General features: G+C 37.7%; 1 protein-coding gene across 1 annotated transcript in view; it reads left to right on the top strand.

Moving 5' to 3' along the window:
* MECP2 (methyl-CpG binding protein 2) overlaps positions 1-26,221 on the top strand; it is a 34,419-nt gene extending 8,198 nt beyond the window's left edge. The window contains exons 2-3 of the mRNA XM_075184855.1: positions 20,948-21,286; positions 23,508-26,221. Of these exons, the coding sequence (XP_075040956.1) occupies positions 20,948-21,286; positions 23,508-24,525 (1,357 nt within the window). The 3' untranslated portion in view covers positions 24,526-26,221. The remainder of the gene's footprint in view (positions 1-20,947; positions 21,287-23,507) is intronic.
* Positions 26,222-27,924: the final 1,703 nt, after the last annotated feature.

The following is a 27,924-nucleotide window of genomic DNA, read 5'->3' as shown; positions in this document are numbered from 1 at the left end:
AAATTGATAACTGTGACTACATTGGATTTTGATGTGATGGTTTTTTACTGCTTCCAACCTGTGTCTTTTCTGAAGCATCCACAAACATGCAAAACCGACTTCATGGGTGTGTTTCCAAAGACTGAAGTAGGTTTACACATTGAAATATGCTTAGTGCACAATAAGGCCACATGTGCACACAAAAAGCATTGTGGTTCTACATTTGCTTTTTTGTGAAAGACCCATAGGAGGATATTCTATAATGAAAGTCAAATGGAAATGTTGCCTTAACTTCTCTTTAGGATTGTCCTTTTTTGTGTTTCACATTCTAGAATATTATCACTCCAATTTTGTTTAGCTTTTCCTTGTCTTCTCTAGGCCAATATGTAAAAAGGGGTCAGTATCATCACAAAGTGTCACATTTATAAATTGCTATTTTTTTTATTTTTTTTTTATTTTTTACTGATTCAGCACTCCATACTAAAAGTAGTAAATTTTGCTGTGTGATGAGAATAGAGAATGACTTTAAAATAACTTCCCACTTTCAGCCCCTTCCTGAATTCAACACTGGCGCAGTTCCATACCTGTCATGAACAGCCTCAGGTTTCTGTGAAGTGGCCGATCACTGTTCAAAATTAACTTAATTAGCTTAATGGGCTAGCTTAGACTTCATCACTTAGCATAAGAAATTCTGTGACAACATGAGGTATTTCCTCCAGTGCAGGAAAGCCTTTTTATTTTGGGCTAATTTTGACTGTTTGCCCCTTTTTATAGTGCATTAAAAATAAAATGTTGCTTATTTTACAATGCTTTCAAAAGAAAACCCTACCCATTTTAAAGAAAACGCTGACATTTATCAGGGTACACAAAGTAGTTTAAACATTGTCTGTTTGAACAAATGCATAGCAAAATTTGACATACCCCCCCCCAATCGGGAAGGGATTAAAGTGGAATTCCACCGAAAAATTTAATTTTTTAGTTTTGGTTGGAGTTCATGCGATTATTGTAAAATAATCGCATACAGTGGGATAAATGGGATACAGTGGGACTCCTCAGAGGCCTGAAACAGTGCATTGCTGCTCTTTGATACTAAAGTAATTTTATTTCAAACAGAACAATGTAGTTGATGCCTTTCTCCTCCATGTGAAATTCCTCTTCCCATCAAGTTCATGATGGACGGGTATCAACAATGCCTTATTTTGAAAAGGCAAACGGTAGCAAAGACACAAGTAATGCTGGACTGTTGGAGCCCTTCCGGGGGAGCTGCTGGAATGGAGGAATTCTATAACCTAGGACCTAGGTGATTACTAAATTATGCTGAAATACAATTATTTAAACAACACCAAAAATACATTTTAAGGTTAGTGTGGAGTTTTCTTTTCATTTTGTTTCACTTCTTACCACTAAATCATGCTCCATCCAATTAATAATAATCCTCAGTTGCAGTTACAAAGTCTCCCATGAGCATTCTACGGTCAGGATTGGAACCTGCCAGTGGTGCATTGCTTGTCTTCTATTCTTCTTTGAACTAGGTTTTGAGATACTTGTACCAAGAGTACTCAATTGGCAACCCAGAGCAGATTCTGTTCTGTCCCATCAAGTGATTGCTTTGACCCAAAACCTACACTCTCATACTCCGCTTTCATAAGCTCTCCAAAATCCAGCATCTTACCCGCCAGGTCCTCAACTATACAGATCAATTCACAGGCATACAGCAACAGATTGAAGAATTGTGTGTCCAATCTGCCTCTCCTGTAACTTCTCAGGAAACACTCTAAGGTTCAGATGAGACTATTGCCATTACTGGGCATTCTTCAACCAGTATACAGTTACATTTCCAACTATGGTCTTCTTGGCTCTGTTAAAAGAGATAAAGTAGGTTGGATAATTTCACGTGTTTGCAGATGAAGCTATGGCTTTGACATCCATCTTAATGGAACAAGACAACTGTAAATCAGAGTCAGGATGATTTAACTGATTACATTTATTTTTTAATCCTCTAGATTGTAAGCTCTTACAAGCAAGGCTCTCTCTTCCCTCCGTCTCTCGTCTACACCTCCTTTGTTAACCTTGTATGTAAAATTGTTCTCTTTTACAATTGCATTTTGTATGTCAGTTTGACTGTCTGGTGCTGCAGAGTTTTGTAGCTCATTACAAATATACGATAATGATCCAAATAATTGCACCACAGCTGAAGCCATCTTGACAACGCTCTGCCAAAGCGGATGTATATCGGCAGGGTATGCTGCTGAATTCCCCACTGCGAATGCCGCTGCAGAGAGCCATCATTATCACAGAGGTTTATCAACTAATAACATCTTTGCACTCCAAATAGTTTGGGCGCATTTATATTTAGTATTCTTATTGATCAAGGATTTTTTAAAGGGGAAAAAGGGGGCATGTTTCATATGCCTTAAGTATAAAAGTTATCCATATCCTACCACCAACAATTCTCTAAACTTCTACTCTGAAACCCAATTCTGAATCAAGAGGGTTCCAGAGTAGAAGTGGATGGATTCAGTTCAAGTTCCTGTCACTTCTGAATAAAGGCTCCAATGACATCTGAAAATCTGTGTGTGTACTGTGCAAGCCTGGTCACTATGTCACTAATTGTCCTAACCGTGTCAAGAAGACACATTTCACTACACATCACACAAGAATAAACTCTTCTTGGAACTTGAATACTAATTAAAAAATAAGCTGACCATGATTCATCCCATTGATTCATGAGTTATTGTAAAGATTATAAAACTGGATCTTCAGGGGGCATGCAATTTGATTTACATTAGACCAGGGGATGAATGGAAGTCTTCATTCCAGGCCCAAGTAAACTATATATATCTAATGATGCACGTAAGGCCTCTTTAACACCACCGGTACATTCCAGCCCTTTATTAACTTTGTCCTACAGGATTCCTTGGACCAATATTTGTTGAAGAACATGAAAAGACAAGTCCAATTTCTCATACATTATCTCACTGGAAGGTCTTGTGGATCCTGCCGAAAGAACATTTTTACTGGAATGCCATCTCCCCAACATTGAGATGCGTGTGCAGAGATTTGTAGGGCTTGCAAACTTCTACAGGTGATTTATTAAAAACTACTGAAAATGTAAAGTGCTAGTAAAAGCTGCCTGTTTTATGATATTATATATGTTAAAAATAATGGCAGGAAGTAAACCTGCTGGGGTTCCAAACTCCATATTCTATGATGCTGGCCCATTGCCCTGCTTGTCACTCAACTTCAAGTCAGCAGTGACCTTGGCTTGTTCCTTCCACTATGGCAGCTGGACTCTTCTCTTGATATCAGATCTGCTACAGTTACACTTTGTTTCCTGTTGCATAAACTATAGGCTCAGATTTTCAACAACTTTGTATTGCCACTAGGATGATGCTTCTGGCTACATCATGCTTCATCTGTAGCCTGGACTTGTCCTATGTGTGAACTACTGCATACAATGTCCTCATTTGCAGAGCTTGCAACTTGTAGGTACTACAAAAATATAATTATAAACCCATGTTAATGGGCTCTTATAAAACTATGATTTTCATACACTCCATGCAGATAAGTTAAATGTGTGAGCTGTAACATGTTTGCACCATGTTATTAATTGAGATATTATCAAACTGGAAGTTTGTAAAAGCAGGCAATGTAAATTGTTTTCAAAAGCTGTCTGTCTTCTGATATTATATATGTTATATGAGAACAAATTAACATTATTTGAAGAGAAGTCAATTTGTGTTGACTTTTTCACTTAAATAGCCAAAATGAACCCCTATGGACGTCACTGTCTTAACTGTTTTTTGCTGGTTTCTCATATTGCCTGGATCTGAAGATTCTTTAGTGGGAGGGAAACTTCATGCATACAATTTTGTGTTATCTGTTGCACTTCAGTGTTTTTTGTTTTGTTTTTTTTATCCCCAAACTGTTTGCAATTTTTTTTCGCTGTATTGCAGTGATTCTGGTGACATAGTACCCTGGCTATCAGTTGTTTTAACTGAACTCTAATAAAAAATATTGCCGCAGGAGGAATGAGCTTAATCTTTTCCTCTTGATTGAATGAGAGTGGGTCATAGAGATTAATTAGACAATAAAGTTATGTTTCTAAAGTGCAACTAGTTTTCAAATGTATATCTGTCTATGATGGTGTGAGAGAACTTTGATCACTGTAAATTCTTTTCTTCCAGTGTTCCCTAAAAGAACACTTTTTCTTTTTGTTAGGTACAATTCACTTAAAGAAATATGGTAAATTCTCTTAAAGAATTTTACATTTGTTGTTTAGGAAACCGTACTTCAATTTACACTCTCCCTATATTGTAACATTCCTGTTTGCCCACACTTCCAATAAGCAGCAGTAATGTTTTCATTTGTGCTTATGTATGGTGAAATTTTATTTATTGCTGATGTGAAATATTTTCTTTGTACCATTTAGCATTTCTTCTGTGCAAGTATTGATCGTACAATGCTTCCCCTGCTCTGATTTCTCTTATGCAGTCTTGTGTAGTAATGTTTGTAAATCTTGCTAATGAGTTTTCACATGGTGTTACTGGTCGTCTTTTTTTCTAATTATGCCTAATTTAAGGCACATGACTAGTGTCTACAAAATAGAAGTCCTTTAATACTGACAGCATGAAAGGTAGTGGTTATATCGTATATCCTTGGTATATTTCTAAATCGTCAACATGTTCTGTATTGCTGTACATAAGGAGATAATTAATCAGGTGCTTGCAGACTTAACAGATAGTGGAGACTCTGGGCTTGATTTAGAGTAACACATACAATTACAACCCAAATGTACACACAAAAATCATGGGATCAGCTGTATTTTTACACATGAATTTAGATTTGCAACACCAGCAAACCACTAACTGCCCATTCAGCACAGGGCTCAAACTTGTAGTGGAATTGGGCCTGCAAAAACCTATGTGGGGCCCTCTATCCCCAGAGACAACCAGCCTTGGGGTTCATCAATGCACCCAGAATCCCGATTACAATAAGTAAAAAAAGGGAATGAGAGTAGAGCAAGCAAGATAGGTGGTTGTCTCCAAACTACTTGAGCAACTTGTGTACAAATAGGAGGGTAGTTGGGAGAGAGAGCTTAGGTCAAGAAGTTGTTTCTCTAGAATTCGTAATATTTAACGCATGTTTTAAGTAGGGAAAGTGTCCATGGAGAGAGACAGGTTGAAGAGGTAAGCTAGAGGTGAGTGTGCAGTGGGAGACAGAGGAGACGTTTGGAGGGTCGAGGTGGCAGGTTGTAGGATGAGATGAGTGCAGGGACAATGTGTTTGGTTACTGGGGAGAATGAACTGAAGATGGATTTGGGAGTGTAGTAGAAGTTGTATGTGGGATCTGGCTTGAGGAGATATTTTGTCCAATGGTGTTGATTTTGTCTTTGGAAAGTCATAGGTTGTGAGGGAGGTGGTGCAGGTTGGCAAAGACATAGGGGGGTTATAAGAATAGGTGGATATTACAAACATGAAATATTGCTTAACATGTGAGAGGGCAATGTTGTCAGAAGAAAGAAAGAATTTATTTTGGAGGAAGTATGGATTGAAGCAAGATGAGTGACGCTCAGCAGCGTGGGAGCCCTTTTGCAGGTAGCGGGTCAGTTTGGTGTTCAGTGGTTGAGGTCTGGATAGCCAGAGACTGACTGACTATGTGATGACTGGAAATATCTTGGACTGAAGTAACGGTGTTGTTGTAGAAAGAAGCCGCTAGATTTTGCAGAACAGGGTAGTTATAGTACAGTAGAGTAGTTTTAGTGCACATGAGATGTTTCGGGCTGAGAGTATTTAGTTGTTGCTGTGTGTGAATGGGTTTATGTGCAGGGATGAGCAGAAGAGAATTTGGAGATACTTTTATTTACTATTAATAACACACACACACACCACAGTCATGGCCAAAGGTTTTGAGAGTGACGCAAGTAATTGTTTTTCACAAAGTTTGCTACTTCAGTGTTTTTAGACCTTTTTGTCAGATGTTGCTATGGTATACTGAAGTAAAATTACAAGCATTTCATAAGTGTCAAAGCCTTTTATTACCAGTTACATTAAGTTTATGCAAAGAGTCAATATTTGCAGTGTTTTTTCTTTCTTTTTGAAGACCTCTGCAATTCGCCCTGGCATCTGTTAATCAACTTCTGTGCCACATACTGACTGATGGCCGCCCATTCTTGCCTAATCAATGCTTGGAGTTTGTCAGAATTTGTGGGTTTTTGTTTGTTCACCTGCTTCTTTAGGATTGACCACAAGTTCTCAATGGGATTAAGATCTGGGGAGTTTCCTGGCCATGGACCCAAAATTTTCGATATTTTGATCCCCAAGCTACTTAGTTATCATTTTTGCATTCTGGCAAGGGGCTCATGCTGGAAAAAGGCAATGTTCGTGACCAAACTGTTCTTTGATGGTTGGGAGAAGTTCTTGGAGGATGTTTAGTACCATTATTTATTCATGGTGGGTTCTTAGGCAAAATCGTGAGTGGGCCCACTGCCTTGGCTGAGAAGCAACTCCACAAATGGATGGTCTCAGGATGCTTTACTGTTTGCATGACACAGGACTGATGGTAGCGCTCACCTTTCCTTCTCCGGACAAGCACTTTTCCAGATGTCCCAAACAATCTGAAAGGGGATTCATAAGAGAAAATGACTTTACCGCAGTCCTCAGCAGTCCAATCCCTGTACATTTTACAGAATATCAGTCTGTCCCTGCTGTTTTTCCTGGAGAGGAGTGGCTTCTTTGCTGGCCTTATTGACACCAGGCCATCCTCCAAAAGTCTTTGCCTCATGGTGCGTGCAGATGCACTCGCACCTGCCTGCCACCATTCCTGAGCAAGCTCTGCATGCACTGGTGGTGCCCTGATCCTGCAGCTGAATCAACTTTAGGAGAAGGTCCTGGCGCTTGCTGTACGTTCTTGGGCGCCACAAAGCCTTCTTCACAGCTATTGAACCTCTCTCCTTGAATTTCTTGATGATCCAATAAATGGTTGATTTAGGTGCAATCTTACTTGCAGCCCTATCATTGCCTGTGAAGCCCTTTATGTGCAAAGCAATGATGACTGCACGTGTTTCCTTGTAGATAACCATGCCTAACAGAGGAAGAACAATGATTTCAAACACCACACTCCTGTTAAAGCTTCTAGTCTGTTATTCTAACTCAATCAGCATGACCGTGATCTCCAGCCTTGTCCTTGTCAACATTCTCTCCTGTGTTAAGGAGAGAATCACTGACCTGATGTCAGCTGGTCCTTTTGTGGCAGGGCTGAAATGCAGTGGAAATGTTGTTTTGGGGATAAAGTCCATTATAATGGCAAAGAGGGACTTTGAAATTAATTGCAATTCATCTGAGCACTCGTCATGACATTCTGGAGTATATGCAAATCGCCAAGTTAAAAACTGAGGCAGCAGACTTTGTGAAAAATAATATTTGTGTCATTCTCAAAACTTTTGGGCTGAGTGTGTGTGTGTATATAGATAGATATAATATATATATATATAGATATAATATATATAGATATATAATATAATATATATGTGTGTGTGTGTGTGAATCCTCAAGCATTTCCTGTTATTGGTGTGGTGACCCACCAGGGATTTATTTTCTTTTTTACCTCTCTGTTTTTAGAAATAGATCAGACAAATCTGTACCTTATTTCTGTATATGAATGTGTATTATCAGACTGTTGTGAATAAAAACACTACTACTTAATCTATGGCTTTCATAGTTGTGCTAAGTTGGGTGTATGCCCGTTTGATCAGCATAAAATAGGCTTGTTGTCAGTTCCCGCACATTGGCAAGATGAACATGCAGCATTGGGAGGATTGATACCTGATGCTGCGGCACCTAATGGGCTCAAAATTTAATTTAAATGTTTTTTTCTTTAAAAATGTATTCAATGTGTTGGCGCTGAAAGGGTTAAGTTCTGGCGCTGGGAGTGTAAGTCTATAGCCATGTGAAAGTGTAAATGTATTCTGTGTTTGGGTGCTGTGAATTTGATTAGTAACCGGCACGCAGCGCCGAAATGTTTAAATCTCGTTTCTGGGATTGTAAATGTGTGGATATATAAAATAAAGATGTATTTTTAAAATGTATATAGTATATGTTAAATAAAAAAGTGTTAGGATGCCCCACTGGGCTACCTACCTCCCTGGTCGCCCAGTGGGGATCTGGGTCTCCTCAGGAGCATAAAGTTGTGGAATCCTGAGGGATGGTGCAAAGATGTGTGCTGATGATTATCATCACAAACCTATGAAGTGTGTAAAAGAAAGGTAAAATAAATAGAAACCTATTTGGTGGGTTCATTTGAAAGATGTGACAATGAATCTAAAGTTGCTATAAAATCTTAATGATTTAAGTATCCCGCTAATAAACATAGTGTTCCAGATACGTTAGGGTCCTTATTGAAGCAAACAATTGAAGATAAAAAAAAAAAAAAATCTATGAAATTACATTTTAAATACTGAATGGCTTATGGATTTTCTTAATGAGTTAAATCTTTTACAGCATACAATACTTATGACTGCGGCTGCATTTAGAGATGACACTGCCCAAGGCATTGTGAGTAAATTAAATATAAATTAGGTTGTGCACCCCTGCTGTTCATTCCCTTATATCCAACACCCCTTCATCCATTATGTTTACTGGAAAAATAGGAGATTGATAAAACATTACATATATAAAAGTAAATACAATTAACATAAACCCATTTCCAGGCTGCCAGTGGCTACAACTCCAGATATGCCAGTCCATTAGTAGAATCATAGCTCTATAAACATTGAAGATTTCGATTATGATTGTTATTAAGGATTGTGAAGTTATAACCTATAAGAATCTTCCTCCTGTTGGTATGTAAGGCTAGGTACACATTGGAGCGTTTTCGTCCAATAATCGAGCAAATTAGCCGACATATTACCGTTTGGTTGGAAGTTGGGTTAGTGTGTATAGTGACATGATGGTCGAAAGTCGTTCCAAAGTATCGATTGTTGGCTCATTTGGTTGGTTGTACTGTTTTAATATTTTCCGACCAATCATGTAGTGTGTATGCACTCATGCTCAAGATCCCCATAGAATTTACAGAGTCTGGCTCTTTTCAGCTGATGCTAGCAATGAATGTCCCGGTGAATAAATGTAGAGATTGCTGTAGAAGGAATAATTAATTTGTTTGTTCCGAGACTGAATGTTTTGTTTGAGTCACAGAAGCTAGCGAAATTCGTTAGGACAAGTGTATAGCTATAACAAGGTGTTTCAATCAGTATGACAGGAATGAATGAATATTGTGCTGTCATTCTCTGAAGACTAGAGGACCAGATGAAGAGCACAGATCTGATGGTAAATCGTGTCCGTGTGTATGCATGATTCGTCAGACTGTTTGGACTTTCAGTCATAAGTGCAATCATTTGAGATAACATATTTTTCGGAAAATTCTTCAGTGTGTACTTAGCCTAATTCTTCAACATGTTTTTTTGATGCACTCTTATAAGCGAGGTGTTTGGCAAAATTTCTTTTTGCCACCTTCCTATAAAATGCAGATTTCTGGAGTGCTCAGGGTATTGTTGTCCCATGAACAGTTAGGTTGGGTACACACTGCAGGAAATTTCTCCTGATGCGATCTAGTTACTGATTTTACGACTGAAAAAAAAAAACCCCAGTCCTGATCAGCATGCTGATTCATGTGAACATACTAAACACTTTTATACAAGATTTACCTTCAGATCTGTGCTCCTTATCCTTCATAATCATCTGCTGAAAAGATCATGACGCTGCACACTCCTCCATGGAGATCTATGGACACTTTCGGTCGCGAGTGCATACACACTGCAGATTTGGAACGACGTTCCGGCGTTCAACAAGATCTTTAGTCTGGTTTAAAAATCAAATCAAACGATAGATACGATGTGCTTTGGAACGATAATTGTTCATTGTTGCAGTATACACACTAAAGCGATATTGACCCGAGTGGTCATTTTTGGTGTGATTGACCGGATAATGGCTCTTAGGCAGCCTGGGTACACACTACAGGTTTTTCAGCCGACTATTGGGTCAATCGAGCGATAAACGACCGTTCGGGTCAATATTGCATTAGTGTGTATACTTAAACAATGAAAGATGGTCATTCCAAAGTTCCAGTCGTCGTTTCATTTGATTGTTCAGCAGAACTATAAATCTCGTTCCAATCCTGCAGTGTGTATGCACTCACGATCAGGATCTCCGTAGAGTTTATAGAGTCATGATATTTTCAGCCTGAAGAGCACAGATCTGACAGTAAATCCTTTAACACATGTATAGTGTGTACGCATGAATTGGCATGCTGATTGGGAGTTGTTGTTTTTGTTTTTACCAGTCATTGTTACGGTAGTTGTAGATAACACATTTTGTAGAGTGTTCCCAGCCTTACTTCGAACTCTTATCATAGCAGACTGAACTGTGTCAAAGTTGTTTATTTAAAATCAATTGAAGCACTTTAATTGTACACAGGTGGACTTACATCAATGAATTATGCGACCTCTGAAGACAACAGGGTTTATTTAGGAGTTCTTGGCAAAAGAGGAGAATGGTTAACTACTCAATTATAGTCTGATTTTTTTTTTTCTTTTCAATTTGGAATTAAGAAAAATCTTTTAGCGTTTTGTGAAAATGCTTTATGTTTTGTGTTGATCATTTCTAAGAATTTTTGAATAGACCAATTTTAATTCCATAATGCAAGACAATGTGAAAAATGCAAAGGGATATATTGGGGTTTTTTTTATGGCCACCTTTTAACGTCCGCTTCTAGAAGCGATAGTTCTTTCCTGTGCACTCAATTCATTGGATTATGAGGATTCTGGTTTAGTTGCTGAATCATAATGGTTTACCCTTTCCCTGAATTTTGCTAAAATCCCAAATCAAATCTTGGATTTGGCGCATAAGTTCTGCATATCGAAGTGATGCCATCAGACTGCTCCGTTAATATACCTATAATTTTCAGGAGTTTATAATTCCACCTATATGTGTATTTTTAATTTCACTACTATCACACTTCAATTATAACAGTGCAGAATATTCTGCATCCTTTTCATTGACTAAGTTGTCATATGCTTTCAGCTAATGAATGAATAGATGTACAGTTATTCAAGATGCTCACAGATCTGTCTGGCCAGACCGGAAACAGATCTGCCAATTTGGTGCATATGCAGATTGACCAAATCTTCCCATGTGTGGATGAGCTTAGGGGTAAAGAAAATACATTTACCTTTATAACAATACTGGATATGACATTCAAAGTTGAATGTGTTCTGCCATCATTCATTAGTATTTATTCCACTGCTGAGCATTAGACATTTCACTTTAAAATGTCTCGGCATGTTTATTGAAAAACATATAAAATTCTGGATAGAAGATTCAGAAGAACACACCCGAAAACAATGTTGAGTTCTCTTTGTTGTAACATTTGATTATAAAACTTAAAAATCTAGTTTAATCTTCTGCTTCATTAATACATAGTAATGACTGTGGAAGTAAAATTTGCTTAACAAAAATTGTAAAGGCTTTCTTGGCAGCGTTGTCAGTCTGTGAATAAATTTCTGTACAAGAGCAATGAACAGCTGTGCCACTTACACTGCAAATGGCATATATACTGATAGGCTCCCTCCAAACTGAACATTGTGGTCTAATGATGTGTAAAAAAAAAACAAAAAACACACAGGAACATGTAGCACAGTTATTACAAAGCAAATATCTCTAAGCTTGTGAGGTGAATCATACATCTTGATGGTTTTCATACGACCATTCTATAGTGAAAGTACATAAATGTAAAGGATGTTTTTTATTATCCATAGTTAAAAGCATACTTTACAAATGGGTGGAATTTTCAAGTGTGTTGGAAGGATATCTAATTGCATCCTTTCTAAGCTACTTTTTTTTACTATAAATAAGCCAGTAACGGTGGCACAGTGGTTAGCATTGCTGCCTCCCAAAACTGGGGCCATAGTGTGTTGATTCCTACTAGGGTAGCATCTGTGTGGAGTTCTTATATGTCCTCCCAATATTTGCATGGGTATCCTCCTGGTTTTACACCTTCCCCCCCACAGTCCCCAAAAAAACTTACTGGTAGATTAATGTTAGTTTATGTGGTAGAGAATTTAGACCATAAGCTCGACTGGGGCAGGCATTGATGTGAATCATTAAACAGTCTCTGTACAATACAATATTTTGCTGTTCTATAAATTTTTGTTTTAATAATAAGCAGAATTGAATCAGGTGTGTTATTGTTACCTGGTTCCTCAGTAGAGCAGCATGTCTATCGTTGCTGCCAAAATCTCAAGTTTGTGTTAGGAAATAATGTTGACCATTCAGCAGAAGTTGCATGTCTCCATACTATTAGCAAAGTAGGGGTGTCTGTGGAAAGAATATTTTGAATGGAACCAGTAGATTTTATATGCAATGTGTTTGTGCTGGGTTTTTTTTTAAACTTTTTGGAGCTGTATATACTCCTATGTTGTTATAGACTTTTAATTGTTGATTTTCTTACAATTTTTAATCAGTCTTTTTCAATTTTATTTGTTTATTGATCGTTTTCCTTGGTTATTGATCTATATTTATGTGTTTTTATTGGAACATCGATTATTGATTTTCTGCATAGTGAGTATTTACTTTTACCAGCACAGAATATCCTATTTTATAATTGCATATTGTTGTCCTATTGGTCTTATTGGTGACTAGGAGTTCCTTATACTTCTGTATTTCAGTAATACCATTATTCATTGATTCTCACTTTTATTTCATAGACGAGGGGTTGCTACAACTGAATGTCACCAGGCATAGCAGATTTGTAATATAATTCAATTACTGATGAAAATGGAAGAGCAGCAAAACAAAGTTTAGTCCTCATTAGGAGTGATTTTAACTATCCAGATACAGATTGACACTGAAACTAGTTGTTTTGCCAGAGTAAGTAGATTTGTTTTACTTTAAAAGGCCAACTATCTTTCTGATGTGGTAGAAGCACTAGAGGTACTAAGTATGGACATGCAGTTGGAAATTAAAGAATAGTGATGGTAGTATTTAATTTTTTTTTAAAATTATATAAGTGAGCTAATTTAAAATCACTCAGACAGACATTAAATCCAATTGATGGGGATACAGCTCTGATGGGGGCATCCACTGTAACTAGAATAGTTATGCGTTCACCTCCAACGTACAGATTTTTCACTGTAAGGGGAAGCAGGCTAAGCAGTGATTGCAGGGTGGATTTAAAATGTTATTGGATTCCTTTTCTTACAAGGATAAGAAAGGAATCCAATAATTATAGTTTATATTGCAAATGTGTGGTGATTGATCTAAGGTTAATCTGATTGCCATGAATTGGACCAGAAAATAATATATAAGTTTTTCTCCCTGTGATAATTGGCAACTACCTTTCTGGTTGTTTTGTTTTTGCCATCTTCTGGATAAACATTTAAAATGTATAAAAGTTTGAACTTGCTGCCTTTCTATTTTTTCAACATCAACAACTATGAATGGAAAGCCTTTGACAAACAGAATGTAACAAACATTGATCCAAGAGAGATCCAGAAACAGGAAAAAGAAGCACGATCCAGGATGTAGGAATATATGAACAGGACTTTATTTACTTATAAGACACAAGTTCTGTGTTTTGGTCCAAAAACCATTCTCAAGCACCTGTACAATTGTTCCCTTAAAAAACAAATATATATATATATATAGGCAATATAGAATAATATAGAGTTATCTTCACACAAAAAAAATATAAATGAATTTTTAATTATCATAACAGTAAATTTGTACTAAAACACAATGGGGCATATTCAATTGTCGGCGGAAACGCCGATGGTCCCCGCATTATTACCATCATTACGGTAAAAATGTGCGGAAAAACAGTTAATACGGTAATTTTCTCGCTGGATTTCAGCTTGCAGCTCCCTGAGCCGCGAGCTGAAATCCAGCTAACTATTACCGTATTAACGGTAATAGTTTTTCCGCGGCGCGGAAAAACAACAATTGAATATGCCCCAATGTATTCATATAACCAAGTCTTTCAAGTGTATTTATTTCCTGTAGAGTAGATTGAGAATACCTTTCCCACAAGATGTCGGTTATTTTCTTCAAGTAAGACATCTGTTCTATAAAAATAATAAAATAAAGCATAAGATTATATAGGCAAGCCAATTATCATACACACCCAATTGCAAATGTGTTATGTCATTACTAGATGAAAACATGTCATGAACACATATCATTAGCAACAAAGGTCACAAATAATATACAAGTAGTTTTAACAAACGACAAGCAGCTATGAGGAATATATTGTAAGTATACGCTGTGCCAGGTCCATTGTGCAAGGAGATTTCATGAATGTAAATAAAGACATTACACCAGAAAGTTTGAAACAAGGGAATATATATGGCACAACAGGGACATTCCAAGATCATGACATCCCTCCAAAGTTGATGACCGGGCAAGGAGAAAATTCATCAGGGAGGCTACCAAGAGGCCTATGGCAACATAAGAGGAGCTGCAGGAATTTCTGGAAATAACAGATCACTCCCTGCATGTGACAACATTCTCTCATATTCTGGACTATGGGGTAGGGTGGCAAGATGGAAGCCATTTCTCACAAAAAAAGAACATCCATGCTCATCTAAAGTTTGCAAAATATACAAAATTACATGTAATCACCCCAAATCATGTGGGAAAATGTCTGATGAGACCAAACGTTAAACCTAATTTTGTCCGTAATTCTAAAAGATATATTTGACGCACAGACAACGCAGTTATCACACAAAGAACAACATACCCACTGTGAAGCATGGCAGTGGTTACTTCTCTTTAGCTGTAACAGCGTTTAATCAGGATAGAAGGCATAGTGAATCGCTTCAAATATCAAGATATTTAAGCATGAAACCTGTTGGCCCCTGTCAGAAAGCTGAAGAAGAATTTCATCTTCCAACATAATGATCCAGAGCCACATCTACGTCAATTAAGGAATGGCTTCAGAAAAAGAAGATCAAAGTCTTGGAATGGCCCAGTTAGAGCCCAGACTCCCTGCTATAGTAAAAGAAAAACGTGTTTCCACAAAGTATTTGTTTTGGGGTGTGCACACTCCTGTAAACGGTATTAACTGTTTTTTTTATTTTCTCTCATTCCTAAAAATTGTATAGTTGAATTTTGTTGGTTGCAAGGTCACCTTAAGGGTGTAAAATGGTCTGACTTTTTCTATTCACTATGTATATAATATCTATTACTGGAAATCTCTTCCAAGTGCAGAGCAGGACTTTAAATAAACAGACCAAAAGAGAAATATGCAAAACTTTTTTTAACCAAATATCCAAGAAACAGAGCTTTTAATAGATATAATTGAACCACATTAAAATTGAAGTTCACCTCAAAAAGAGATAAGGCCAGTGGTTCCCAAGCTTTCTCAGTTCGAGCACAAGACATATACAGACACAATCGTATAAAACCGCTGACTCATATAGTGAACGATGGGACACATTGGATATAACCAGTAATGACCAAACTTCTATTCATACTTAAAAAGTATTTAAACTTGTAATATGTTTCTTTAACACAATGATTTATTTACAAAGTTTTTTGGTTTTTTTTTACCATTACCAATCCTCTGTATTTCGGACAGAGTGTCAATAATTTGAAAATAGAGTTGACTTATCTATGTTTGGCCTCACAAATCTGTTCAGATTTCAATAGATCAAGGGTTCCTTTACGAATGGTATATTTATGTTGGTTAATTTGAAATTTACATTTGTGTAGTTTCCACATTGTAAATAACCATAGTGACAGAATAACAAATAAGTCACAAAATGATAATTGCAGTACTTCCTACATAGGGAAAACTCCTTAATCTAGGTCTTATCAGAATCGCTGATGGGGTTTGAAACTCTGGGAAATTTAAATTTGCTGTAGAAAGTATTTTCTGATTAGATTGTAAAATCTAGGCAACTTTGACACTTCAATTAGGAAAAGTAAATGTTTTAATTCTCTAGTCGTTTGATTTACTTTTCGTTTATAGGAGTTACTGCCTATCAAATCTATCAACCATATGTCTCTCATCCTCATTTAAATGGTTTATGTCTGGTAACAAATCTATTAGTCATCTGGTCCAATCGTATTTGACAGGATCACTTGCTTTCAGTTTAATTTGTGAAAAGAAGAGACTTAACTGCACACCTTGGATAAGCAGTAAAAAATGTTTTTAAAAAAATCTGTAATGGTTAGTACAAGAGATTGTAACCAATATCCAAACATTGAAATTCACATTCAGATTGTGCCATCACAATTTGTGAGGGCACAAATCAGCTATTGACCTCAGAATGATCTGTCAAAAAGGCCAGTAAATCTCCAGACCGTATGTATGACATATTTTGGAATGAATCTGAAGTGTTCTCAAATTGATGACTCATCATAATCTATACTTCTGTATAGATTAGCATAAATTGGTACCACATTTTAGACTGCCATCCAACAGTATTCTATAGACTTGGATAGTAATTCTAAATGGGTGTAGTAAGAGAACACAGAACTGAGCAGGTAAATTGAAGTCTTTTTAATAGATGTAGTGTTTGCTAAAAAATGTTGGCTGTACAGAGTGAGAAATACGGGTGGGTGTATATGTGTGTGTGTATATGTGATAGATATATATATATATATATACACACACACACACTTGAAGTGAGATGATATACTGTTGTATGCCATACCACAACTTCTCCTACTGCCTTCATTGTAAAACTATCACATTCCATTTCTCAGCGCAACTTATATATACTGTGGGTGTGTGTGTACTATTATAATTATCCTACATACTGGGAATTCAAAGAGAACCTGTCAAATGGTTCTAGGTTAGCATTTTACTAGCTTATTACATAGTTCCTTGTATTTAGCAAAAAAACAATGTGGGGTTTCACTATGTCCAGTAGAGGAAATTCACTGTAACACAAGCTGTGAGGTATGAAGAAAGCCGTCTTGGCTCTCCAAGTGACTTGCTGACCACTCAAATCTGAAGCAGAGTCCAGCTATTAGCTGAGTCTGTTATATTCCATGCTCTTTTCAAGGCAAATATGGGAACATTTGTTAAATACAAAATGGCTTATTCAACTTGGATGTACAAAAAAAAGCATGTAGCTTGTGTGTAGTTCCGCCCCCGTAGTCAAATCCAAGGGCATCTCGATAGGGTTTGATTTGAATATGGGTGGAAATACACCCTGTCTAAACAGTACTTGCCGTATGTAGACACACGTAACAGACTGCAGTATACAAACATACGTGTGTACAACAAAATGCATAAAACATTTACCTTACAATATAGTTTCAAAAAACAATTATTTTAATTTAACCGTTGTTTTCAAATACAACATTTGAGTAAATTTTTTCACACTAATAACATAAATGTTACATCAATGTGTACCGTACATACAAAGCTTTAAGATAGTATATCTACATGTAATATTTAGTTGAAACATGATCACGTGTCTGTCATCACTATCATCTGGCATTTACACCTGCTCTGGAGAGGTTTTAAAAGATAAAGCTGAAAACAAGTGTGGTTACGACAAACACAGGACTTGAATCGGCTGCTTCTGTGTTGAAATGCCTTTACAGTACATGGGCTACTTTAGTCTGCCCCTTCCTTCCCTCTTTCTGCCTGTCAAGTTGAAGGAAGTCATGTCACTTGTGTGCAAATATGAATTGCCTGCAATTTTGCTCATTGGCCTAATGTCCATCTCTGAGCATGTGCAGTGCGGAATTGCGCAGGATATGCTACGCAAACAGATATACATTTGAGCATGAATCGGACCCAAAGTGTACAAAGCACTATTTAATAAAGTAGTTAAAGCACTGGTGACTGATTCTCTTTAAATAAATGTATATCGGATACACATTATTTCGGCTAGTGTAGAGTATTTATGTAGAACTTTTATTATTTATTTTTCTGTGGTATTTGGTAGTTAGCCGCTTGCTGATTTGAGTGAGCATGTGGTTCTGTCTCTTTAAAATAGCCTTATCAGATTTATGTTTTTTCATTTTTAAAGACTGTTTTGCAACAAATCCTAGTTAAGGATTCTGAATATTCTTACAAATATAATTCTGTCATGCCAACAGCTTACAGCATCTGCCAGTAAGAGTCTATGCCTCTGCCAATATCTTCAAAGCAGATGATTATTAAGAATCCGATATTCATAAATCTGACTGCAAGAATATGCATCGCTCTGGTTCATAGTATCTGTTCATTTTCTGCTATCCCACAATAATTGGTTGCATCATTTTCATTTTAGGTAAAGACCTTTTGTGAATTAACAGCTATTTTTCTTTGTTATTTATTATTAGTATTATTATTACAGCTCAATGTGTGTACTCCAATAACCCAGTGCAGTGCAAAGACTGTGCTGGGGGCTTGAGTCTTTGGATCTCTCCAAAAGAAGCCCTGAAGGCATAAGGCCCACTTAAAACTAGGATCATCAGATCGCCTTCACTGTAGCACTTTACTACATAACGTCCCTAAGTGGGCAAAGCTTGGGTGGACCTTTTTCTCCCCAAGGTCGGCCAAAGCTTTTTGTAAAAACACGCAGACATAAAGCATGTGAAAAAAGTACATAGTGCATTAACTACCATTGTCAACAAATAAAAATCAAAAAGAGCCTTCAGGCTCCAGCCTTACTGACGGTGAATATAAAACATTTTCACGCCGCCCATAAGGCCATTTGATGGGTGAAGTAAAAAATATCCACAGAGAATTAAAAATCAAAGTCCTATATAAATATGACGGATATGTCACCAGGTTTTATGTTCTTTTTATTACTTTATTAAATAGTGATTTCTACACTTTGTGCTTAGTTGAACTTACATCAGTTTACATAGTATAAACGACACAAATTTGCACCCAAAACAAATCCCACACATACAGCGGGTAAAATAAGTATTGAACACATCACCATTTTTCTCAGTAAATATATATTTAATGTGGCTAATTTAATGAAATTTACACCATATGTCAGCAACAACCCTTGCAATCCACACATGCAAAGAAATCAAACCATAGATGTCTATAAATTAAGTTTTGTGCAACAATGTGAAAGGACACAGAGAAAAAGTATTGAACACGCTTCCTGAAACACGCTACATGATTATGACCGGCACCATTAGCTAGTCACTTCTGATCGGCTGATTACCTTAAAGCTGATAGGTGCTTTCTTCATTGATCGTGCATGTGTTTTAAGTTTGTGTGGTCGTATTTGAAATAATTTTTATTTTTTCTGGCTACATTTATTCGCGTGCAAGAAAGAATAATATATCTGCTGTTTTTCGCTATCAAAATATAATATTTATACATTTTCTTGTGCTTATGACATGGTTGTGTGTATAGGTATGTGGGTATATGTATGTCGGACCTAAACCTAGCACATATGGTGCAGAGTTTCTCGCATCAAGCAATGCGTGACTCAGCATGTGGACGTAAATGCACTATTTTTCCAAGCGGCTTTGTTATAGCAGAAATTGCGCCCTGGGAGAATGTGGGTGCAGTGAACCCCCCACATTGTTTTATTGCTGTTTCTGTCCACAATTCCTTAGGTGAAGATTTAAATCCACTTTTCTTTTTGGTTGTGTGAGGCTATGCTTTTTTATAGCAAACATGAATACTGTGTATTGTATGAATGTATTTACTGTAATTAAAAACCTCTATTTAGATTAGCTGCTGCTTTAGAAAAGGCATTATTATAGTCATACAAATATTATATTAAATATTGTTGTTGAAGGCCCTATGCTGTAATTTAATACAACATGGCACTGTTTGCACTTGTGCACCAGGCTGTATTTGCCTTTTTACTTGTTTCTGTCCTGCAATGTTTTCTTAGAGACTTCCTGTCCCGTACACGTAGCATACCTCTCAACATGAGGGACTTCCTGTCCCCTACACATAGCATACCTCTCAACATGAGGGACTTCCTGTCCCCTACACATAGCATACCTCTCAACATGAGGGACTTCCTGTCCCCTGCACATAGCATACCTCTCAACATGAGGGACTTCCTGTCCCCTACACATAGCATACCTCTCAACATGAGGGACTTCCTGTCCCCTACACATAGCATACCTCTCAACATGAGGGACTTCCTGTCCCCTATACATAGCATACCTCTCAACATGAGGGACTTTCTGTCCCTTACATATAGCATACCTCTCAACATGAGGGACTTCCTGTCCCCTACACATAGCATACCTCTCAACATGAGGGACTTCCTGTCCCCTACACATAGCATACCTCTCAACATGAGGGACTTCCTGTCCCCTACACGTAGCATACCTCTCAACATGAGGGACTTCCTGTCCCCTACACGTAGCATACCTCTCAACATGAGGGACTTCCTGTCCCCTACACGTAGCATACCTCGCAACATGAGGGACTTCCTGTCCCCTACACGTAGCATACCTCTCAACATGAGGGACTTCCTGTCCCCTACACATAGCATACCTCTCAACATGAGGGACTTCCTGTCCCCTACACATAGCATACCTCGCAACATGAGGGACTTCCTGTCCCCTGCACATAGCATACCTCGTAACATGAGGGACTTCCTGTCCCCTGCACATAGCATAGCTCGCAACATGAGGGACTTCCTGTCCCCTACACATATCATACCTAGCATCATGAGGGACTTCCTGTCCCCTACACATAGCATACCTCGCAACATGTCAGTCCCCTGAAGGCATTCAGTGCTGGCTGCCCAATAGATTCCCCCCACCCCCTTCCTCTATGTTCCCACCCACAGGACAGTTTGGAGGCAGCCATTGTGTGGGCTGAACCAATATTTAGCATAACAAGTCACTAGGAACTAGTGACAATAGTGATTTCATTAGTCCTACTGTAATCAGGCAACATGTACCTCTGGTCAGTAGGGAGTAAAGATAATTCTGTAAAAATGCATTTAATAATAATTCTTGTTCTGTTTTGTTTTCCCAAGGGAGGAAAAGACAGAAGATTTAGATCAGAAAGACAAACCTCCAAAACTCAGGAAAGTTAAAAAGGTTAAAAAGAATGACGAAGAAAAACCAGAGCAAGCTCATCCGTCAGTGCAGCAGTCTGAAGAACCTGCAGAAGCAGGGAAAGCGGAGACCTCTGAAAGTCCAGAGACTTCACCTGCTGTCCCTGAATCCTCTGCCTCTTCTAAACAAAGGCGCTCTGTTATAAGAGACAGGGGACCTATGTATGATGACCCTACTCTTCCTGAAGGCTGGACAAGGAAACTCAAACAGAGGAAGTCAGGACGTTCAGCTGGAAAATATGATGTATATTTGATCAAGTAAGCAGCTATAAAAATGATTTATAAAGTGTTTTTATTATTATTATTATTATTATTATTAATAATGTTTTTAAAGAAACAGAAACCATGTTAACAAATGTGCCAGTTACATCAATTTGTATTATAATGTGTAAATATTTTAAAAATCAGAAGATAGAAAAATATTCCTAGGAACTACAATAACAATCACACATAGTAGGTCATTTAAGAAGCCCAACACACAATTGGTTTGTGTCCCTGTGCCTGTGTGATCAGCACACTTTAAGGTGCAGGCATTCCCTCCAATCTCGGTAAAAGCTTCCACATCCAGGCTCCTAGCACTACATACCTTTTCAACAAAATAAACTTTAATTTTTCTCCTAAAATAAAACTATGTTTAGCCTCATTTATGGGTTTAATTAATTATGGGACTGAAGGGAGATGGTGACTGCCCTTTATTACACTTGGCAATTGTATGTGTCTGAAACTTGGAGTGTGTAAAAAGGGTCTCATTAAAGGTATAGGATCAGACACAAAGACTGCCACCTCTAAGCTGGTGCAAAATTCAAAAAGTCTTTTAGTTTAGTGGAAATGGATGTGTGCCTCTCTGCAAAACAAGAAACGTCCACAAAAAAAGCACCATCTCCACTCCTTTTTCTCATTTTAATAATCTCGCCTCTCAAAATGAAGTCTAATTCCTGCACTGCTCCACAATTGTTGCAGGGATTATTGATATGATTCCACACAGGCCAGTGATATGTAGGGGTTAAAAAGATGCAAAACTTCTCTAAAAAAAAGCCTGAATCAATGATGGTTACATTTGCCTACTTTTAAATTCTATTGAGGTAAGTTTACAACTTTGTAAGTCACATTCTCTCCACCACCAAATTCCCCCCCCTCCCCCCTTTACACACACAAGTTACTACACATTAGTACATTGGGGTGTGGTCCTAAGGGAGGTGCTCTATACTGCGTCTTAGAACCTCTACTGGACAGTGTGTGTAAGTGTATCTGACAGCCGCAAATGGAACGGAAACAATAAACATTTATCAATTACAGCCTACTACTTATTGACTAATGCCATAGCCATATTATCGGGAGCAATTTATTGGCTCATTGAACTGTAATACAGAAGCTGCAACACAGAAATGGAAGTTGTTCAATCGATTTGTCAAGTTCACAGCAAATACTAGAAAAGGGAAGGGGTTATATTAAAATGAGACACAGAAAATTCCCCCAGCATGCAGGAGTCTTGTCTCCGTTACACCCATTTACATGTTTATAATAAGCCATCCGCCACGTCAAGGCGCTCCAGATAAGAGTAGAAGGACTCTACTATAAACAGATCTATAGAAGCTTTCCAGCGGACCGTAACCACAAGTCTCTGGAGCAAATGGTGGGGTCACAGCGTAAAGGAAACTGATATCCCAGTGTGGGGGAAGGATATCATAGCCCAATTTGTATTTATGTATGGAAATTCAAGCAAACAATATGTGGGTGCCAGCAGCGGATCCAGGGGACGTTCTTCCAGCGGCTGAACACTATGTGCTGCAGGTCCGCGTCAGCAAACAGACATTCCTTCCCGCTCAAACACAATCAGAGCAGTCGGGCAGCACACTCTGCCTACCGACACGGACCTGCAGAACATAGTGTTCAGCCGCAGGAAATCCACTGATAAAAGTACAAAAAGGAGGCGAGGTCTAAATAACCCCACCCGCCCCCGCCCCTAAAACAAAATAAATAAAAAAATCTAGAACCGCCCCTGGTAGGTACAACATAGCACTTACTGAGTATATTGGATATAGTACTGTATTTTGTACATGACTTACAGTTTCTTTGATTCATGGAGAGGTGTTTGGCCACAAAGCTGTGCATTTCATAGCAAAGCAGTGATCACCACATAAAGCCTGTTGCTCTTAAATGGAAATTTTCCCTTCAGTCTCCTTCCATATATATTTTTACAGACGATACCTATTAGATCTAACTTTTTTTTTTTAAACAACATTTTAAGTTTTTAGTAAATTTGAGAAAAGCTTGTGGGGTACAGAAAGAGAAAATAAATCAAGCGGGGGGGACAAAGCTAAGGGGAGCAGATACATGAATAGGATAGCATAACATTGTCTTCCAATTAGAGATCTAACATTTATGCTTAATGCTTTTAGTTTTAAATACTAGTATTCTGTGCCTGTGCTGACACTTACAAACTATATCCATGTTTATATATGTTTATTTTATTTTATAGCCCAAATGGTAAAGCTTTCCGGTCCAAAGTTGAGCTTGTAGCACACTTCCAAAAGGTAGGAGACACATCCCTTGATCCAAATGATTTTGATTTCACTGTAACTGGGAGAGGAAGTCCATCTCGGAGGGAGCAGAAACAGCCGAAAAAACCCAAAGCTCCAAAACCTGCTGGCACAGGTAGAGGAAGAGGACGGCCCAAAGGAAGTGTGAAAGCAAAGCCAGCAGTCAAGTTAGAGGGTGTTCAGGTTAAAAGAGTCATAGAAAAGACTCCAGGAAAGCTTCTGGTCAAAATGCCTTTTTCGGGAAATAAGGAAGAACCTGATGCAACAACATCAGAACAGGTCCTTGTCATCAAACGTCCAGGCCGTAAAAGAAAATCTGAAACGGATCCTCCGGCAGCACCGAAAAAACGGGGTCGCAAGCCAGGCAGTGCCAGCGCTGCTGCTGCTGCTGCCGCTGCAGCAGCAGAAGCGGCAAAGAAGAAAATAATCAAAGAGTCTTCCATCAAACCACTCCTAGAGACCGTATTACCAATAAAGAAACGCAAGACACGGGAAACTGTGAGTTTAGACGTTACGGAGACCCCGGAGTATCCTTCCGCGATCATAGAAAAAAGCGTTAAAGTACAGAAGCCTGCAAAAAGCCCAGAAAGCAAAAGTAAAGAGAGTAGCCCTAAAAGCAGGATCATTTTGCCGAAAAAGGAACAACAGCATCACCACCATCATCACCACCATCACCACCACCACTCTGAGTCCAAGGCATCAACAACCAACCCAGAACCAGAGACTTCAAAGGACAGCATAAGTGCCCAAGAACCACAGGACTTAAGTGTCAAAATTTGTAAAGATGAGAAAATACCAGAAAGTGATGGCTGTGCTCAGGAGCCACCTAAGATTGCAGAGAAGTGTAGAAACAGAGGGGAAGGTGAACGAAAAGACATTATTTCTTCATCTGTACAAAGGCCGACCAGGGAGGAACCTGTTGATACCAGAACACCGGTGACCGAGAGAGTTAGCTGACTTTAAGAAGATTAACAAAAACAGTTAAAAAATAAAATAAAGGCAGCTGTTGTCTTTTTTCCTTGTGGGTAGGGCTCTGACAAAGCTTCCCTATAAATGAAGTAAAGAAAAGTCTATTTTTCCTCCTGTAGCTTGGAGTTTCGTAGCTTCAGGGTGGGAGTGAATGTGTAATATGGATCTTTTTAATACCGACGAGCACAGTCAGTCAGGGGTGAAGACTTCTAACAGAGCCAAAAGCAGCTTTGCACTTTTTTTATACTAAATAGGCTCCTTTGAATATGGCTTAGTCTGCATCATACTACTGACCAATGTGGGCTGTCTCTTTAACTTTTTAGGTATGCCAACTTAAGCTTTGCTCCTCTTTAGCACATTTAAATCCCTGTGCCATCTCTAGTTGGGTTCACATTGTTGCAGATCAGCATCAAACATATTGCATAGTTACTTTACCTGTGGTAAATAAAATCATGGGACTGAACTTAATCCAGACCACAGTATTGCCAAATGATTGTGTCCCATGGACTGAGCCAGGGTATACAGAAATATTTTAGACTTAATAGGGTACCTTACCTAATCACTAACACAATAGGCATTGCCCCCACTCACTCACTTTCCTTTTTAGTTGACTATGACAGTTTATGTATTCCTTCAAAGTCTCATGTACATAGTTTATTTTTGTTTTTGTTTTGTTTTTTATTTGTGTGACTTTGGGTACATGATTAGTCATATTGAACTAAAGATGGCATTTAAAACCAATTAGTGTGAATCCTCAGAGTTATTTATGGAGTATATACTGCCTGCACCCATCTATGTTATTTTTTTCCCCCTACATACAAAAAATACATTCTCATCGTAATCAAATACATTTTCATTGTAATTTATACAACGGTGGGATTTCTGCAATAAATTGTTTCATTGGGGCAAAAAGCGCAAAGTATGCGATTCAGGTCAGGCATACTTACTATAGTGACAGTGCTTATTCAGACAAACACACATCTATCTGTATGTTCAGTTATAAGGGGAAAATTATCTGAAATGTTCTTCCAGTTAATTTAAACATAAGTAGCTTTTCTCTAGTAATAATCAATGTTGCACTGTTTATCTCACCCATAGAAACTAAAACAGATTTAGATGAAGATTAAATGCCAGGAAGCTGGGTGAATGTATTCCTCATTATGTTTTTTATGTCCTATTTCAGAGGAATGGTTTTGTAGAAACAAATACATTTATTTGGACTTCTGTTTGTTTTCTTAAATGCAGACAGTCAAATGAAGCTGCGAAACTCTAAGTGTTCTAGTTTGGTGAGGTTTTTTTGGTTATTTCATTTTGCAGTTTCATAAGGACTTCCTGTTAGAAACTAACTTTGGGGTTGTTTTAGTATAATGATGTATACTGAAGCGCCACATCTCCCTCCTGCAACAATAGAAATCCCCAACAGTAGCACTTGCTTAGGTGACACCTAGACGTTTGTGTAAGTTGTTTTTAGCAATATATGTAAGAGCCTCAGCCCCTGTTAACTGAGTGAATGTGAGAGTTTACTGTGTGTGCTTTTTCAAAATGTAATGTGAAGGCCTTTGTAATGATTTGTATCAGATACATATTTGTGTGGACGCTGTGAGAATGCAATGGGTTTTACACTTCAAAGACGTGCATAACTCCTAGTAACTAGTTGCATTCATATGTATACATATATATATATATATATATATATATATATATATATATATATATATATATATATATATATATATATATATCCGCACACTCACATTTTGTTTATTCAGAAATTACGTGTAGGACAACATTTCTATGTAAACAGACAGACCATGTTTTCTTCATGCTCATTCCAAAGCATTTTTCAGTATACCATAAAAAAGAAAAAGAAACAAAATGACTTGTGTAATGTAATTGAAAAAAAAAAAAAACTGTAAAAATGAGAATTTTCTTATATATTCTTATGTATTCATGATGATGGCATGGCATACTCTGGAAGTCCTTATTAACCTGCACCTTACTTTTGTTTTAAAAACAAAAGTGAAGAAAATCTTTGTTTACAGAGAAATCCATGCTTATATATGTGTTAAATGAAAGGCACCTTGCAATCTCTCAGCATGAATGGTGTTCCTGTGGCAAAGGGAAGCAGTGTAATGTCAGTCGTGTTCACATCATCTTGTACTACTACTACAAGGAACTGTCAAACCTGTGCAGGTTTTCAAATAACTTCTCATGTTTGGAATTTATTCACATAGGATCATTGTTTACCATCAGGTGAAACGTCTGTTGTTTTATTTCAACACTCTCACTATTTTGTTCTTGTCATGCAGGAATCGGTGAACTACAAAAACTGCTTCCGTATTTTGTGTTTAACAACACCTATTTGACAGTTCAGAGCAACAGTCACAGGCTTTTTTTTTTCTAGCTGTGGAATTAGCCTGCCAGTGTCATATTTTTTTCACTTCCATAGACTGTCAGACTGAAATGACACCGACAACTGCTCTGTAAACAGGATTTTCACCACACTGTCACATTTGTATTGGTTTTTTTTATTGTTTTTCCTTTAACGAGAGATGTGCACTTTGTAAAAAATCAAGTGCCATTCTCAAATGCCTTTTTCATAGAGAGCACTTTAGTTATGTGTAAATCAAGTGTTTGATTATTCTGTGTGAGACATAGGAAAGACTTTGCATCCATTCATTAGGAAATAACGTGTGTAAATGTCTGTATACTGAAATACACAAAAGCAAACTGCTTTGATCAATCATTCATTGTTTGTCCTACTTAAATGATATTTTAAATGGTTCGAAGGCAGAGATAATATAACTCGGGCTTAGACAGCCTGTGTCTTTCTAGCTGTGGTTGAACTACAGTTCCCAGCATGACTTGCCAGCCTGGCTTTGTAGTTCCACTATAGCAGATCGAGAGTCGCATATCGCCCGCCCATCTGTTGTCTGACTAGTCCCCCTTGCAAAGATGTAGTATTCTTTTCTAAATATATAGCCATGTGGCTCATGAATGACTACGAATTACATTACAAAAAGAAATGTACTGGAAATGTTTGTGTTTTTATTTTTCAGAGAAATGTTTCATTAAATACTACATTTCTTTCTCTTAAAGTGGACCTGAAACAGTGAATGAACATTTTCTGATTCTTAAGCACTAGTAGAACTACCGGTAATGACCTGCTAAACCTTTGCTTCGGAAATATTAATTTTCCTTCTCTCTTTCTGCTTGCATAATGTCAGTAGTATTGTATCTACAGGAAAGGCAATAGAGAAGATTCAACAGGGATTCTGCTCTTGTCATCAAAATATTTCATATGTTGTGTGAACTGAAATAGGATTGTACTTTGCATTTTATTTGACTTGAAAAAGTAATTTAGAATACATGTATTATTTTGTTTGA

Source organism: Mixophyes fleayi, chromosome 9 (assembly GCF_038048845.1).
Source record: "Mixophyes fleayi isolate aMixFle1 chromosome 9, aMixFle1.hap1, whole genome shotgun sequence".
Taxonomy (NCBI): Eukaryota; Metazoa; Chordata; class Amphibia; order Anura; family Limnodynastidae; genus Mixophyes; species Mixophyes fleayi.
Note: the sequence above shows the minus strand (reverse complement) of the source record. Positions and strands in the feature narration are given on the sequence as shown.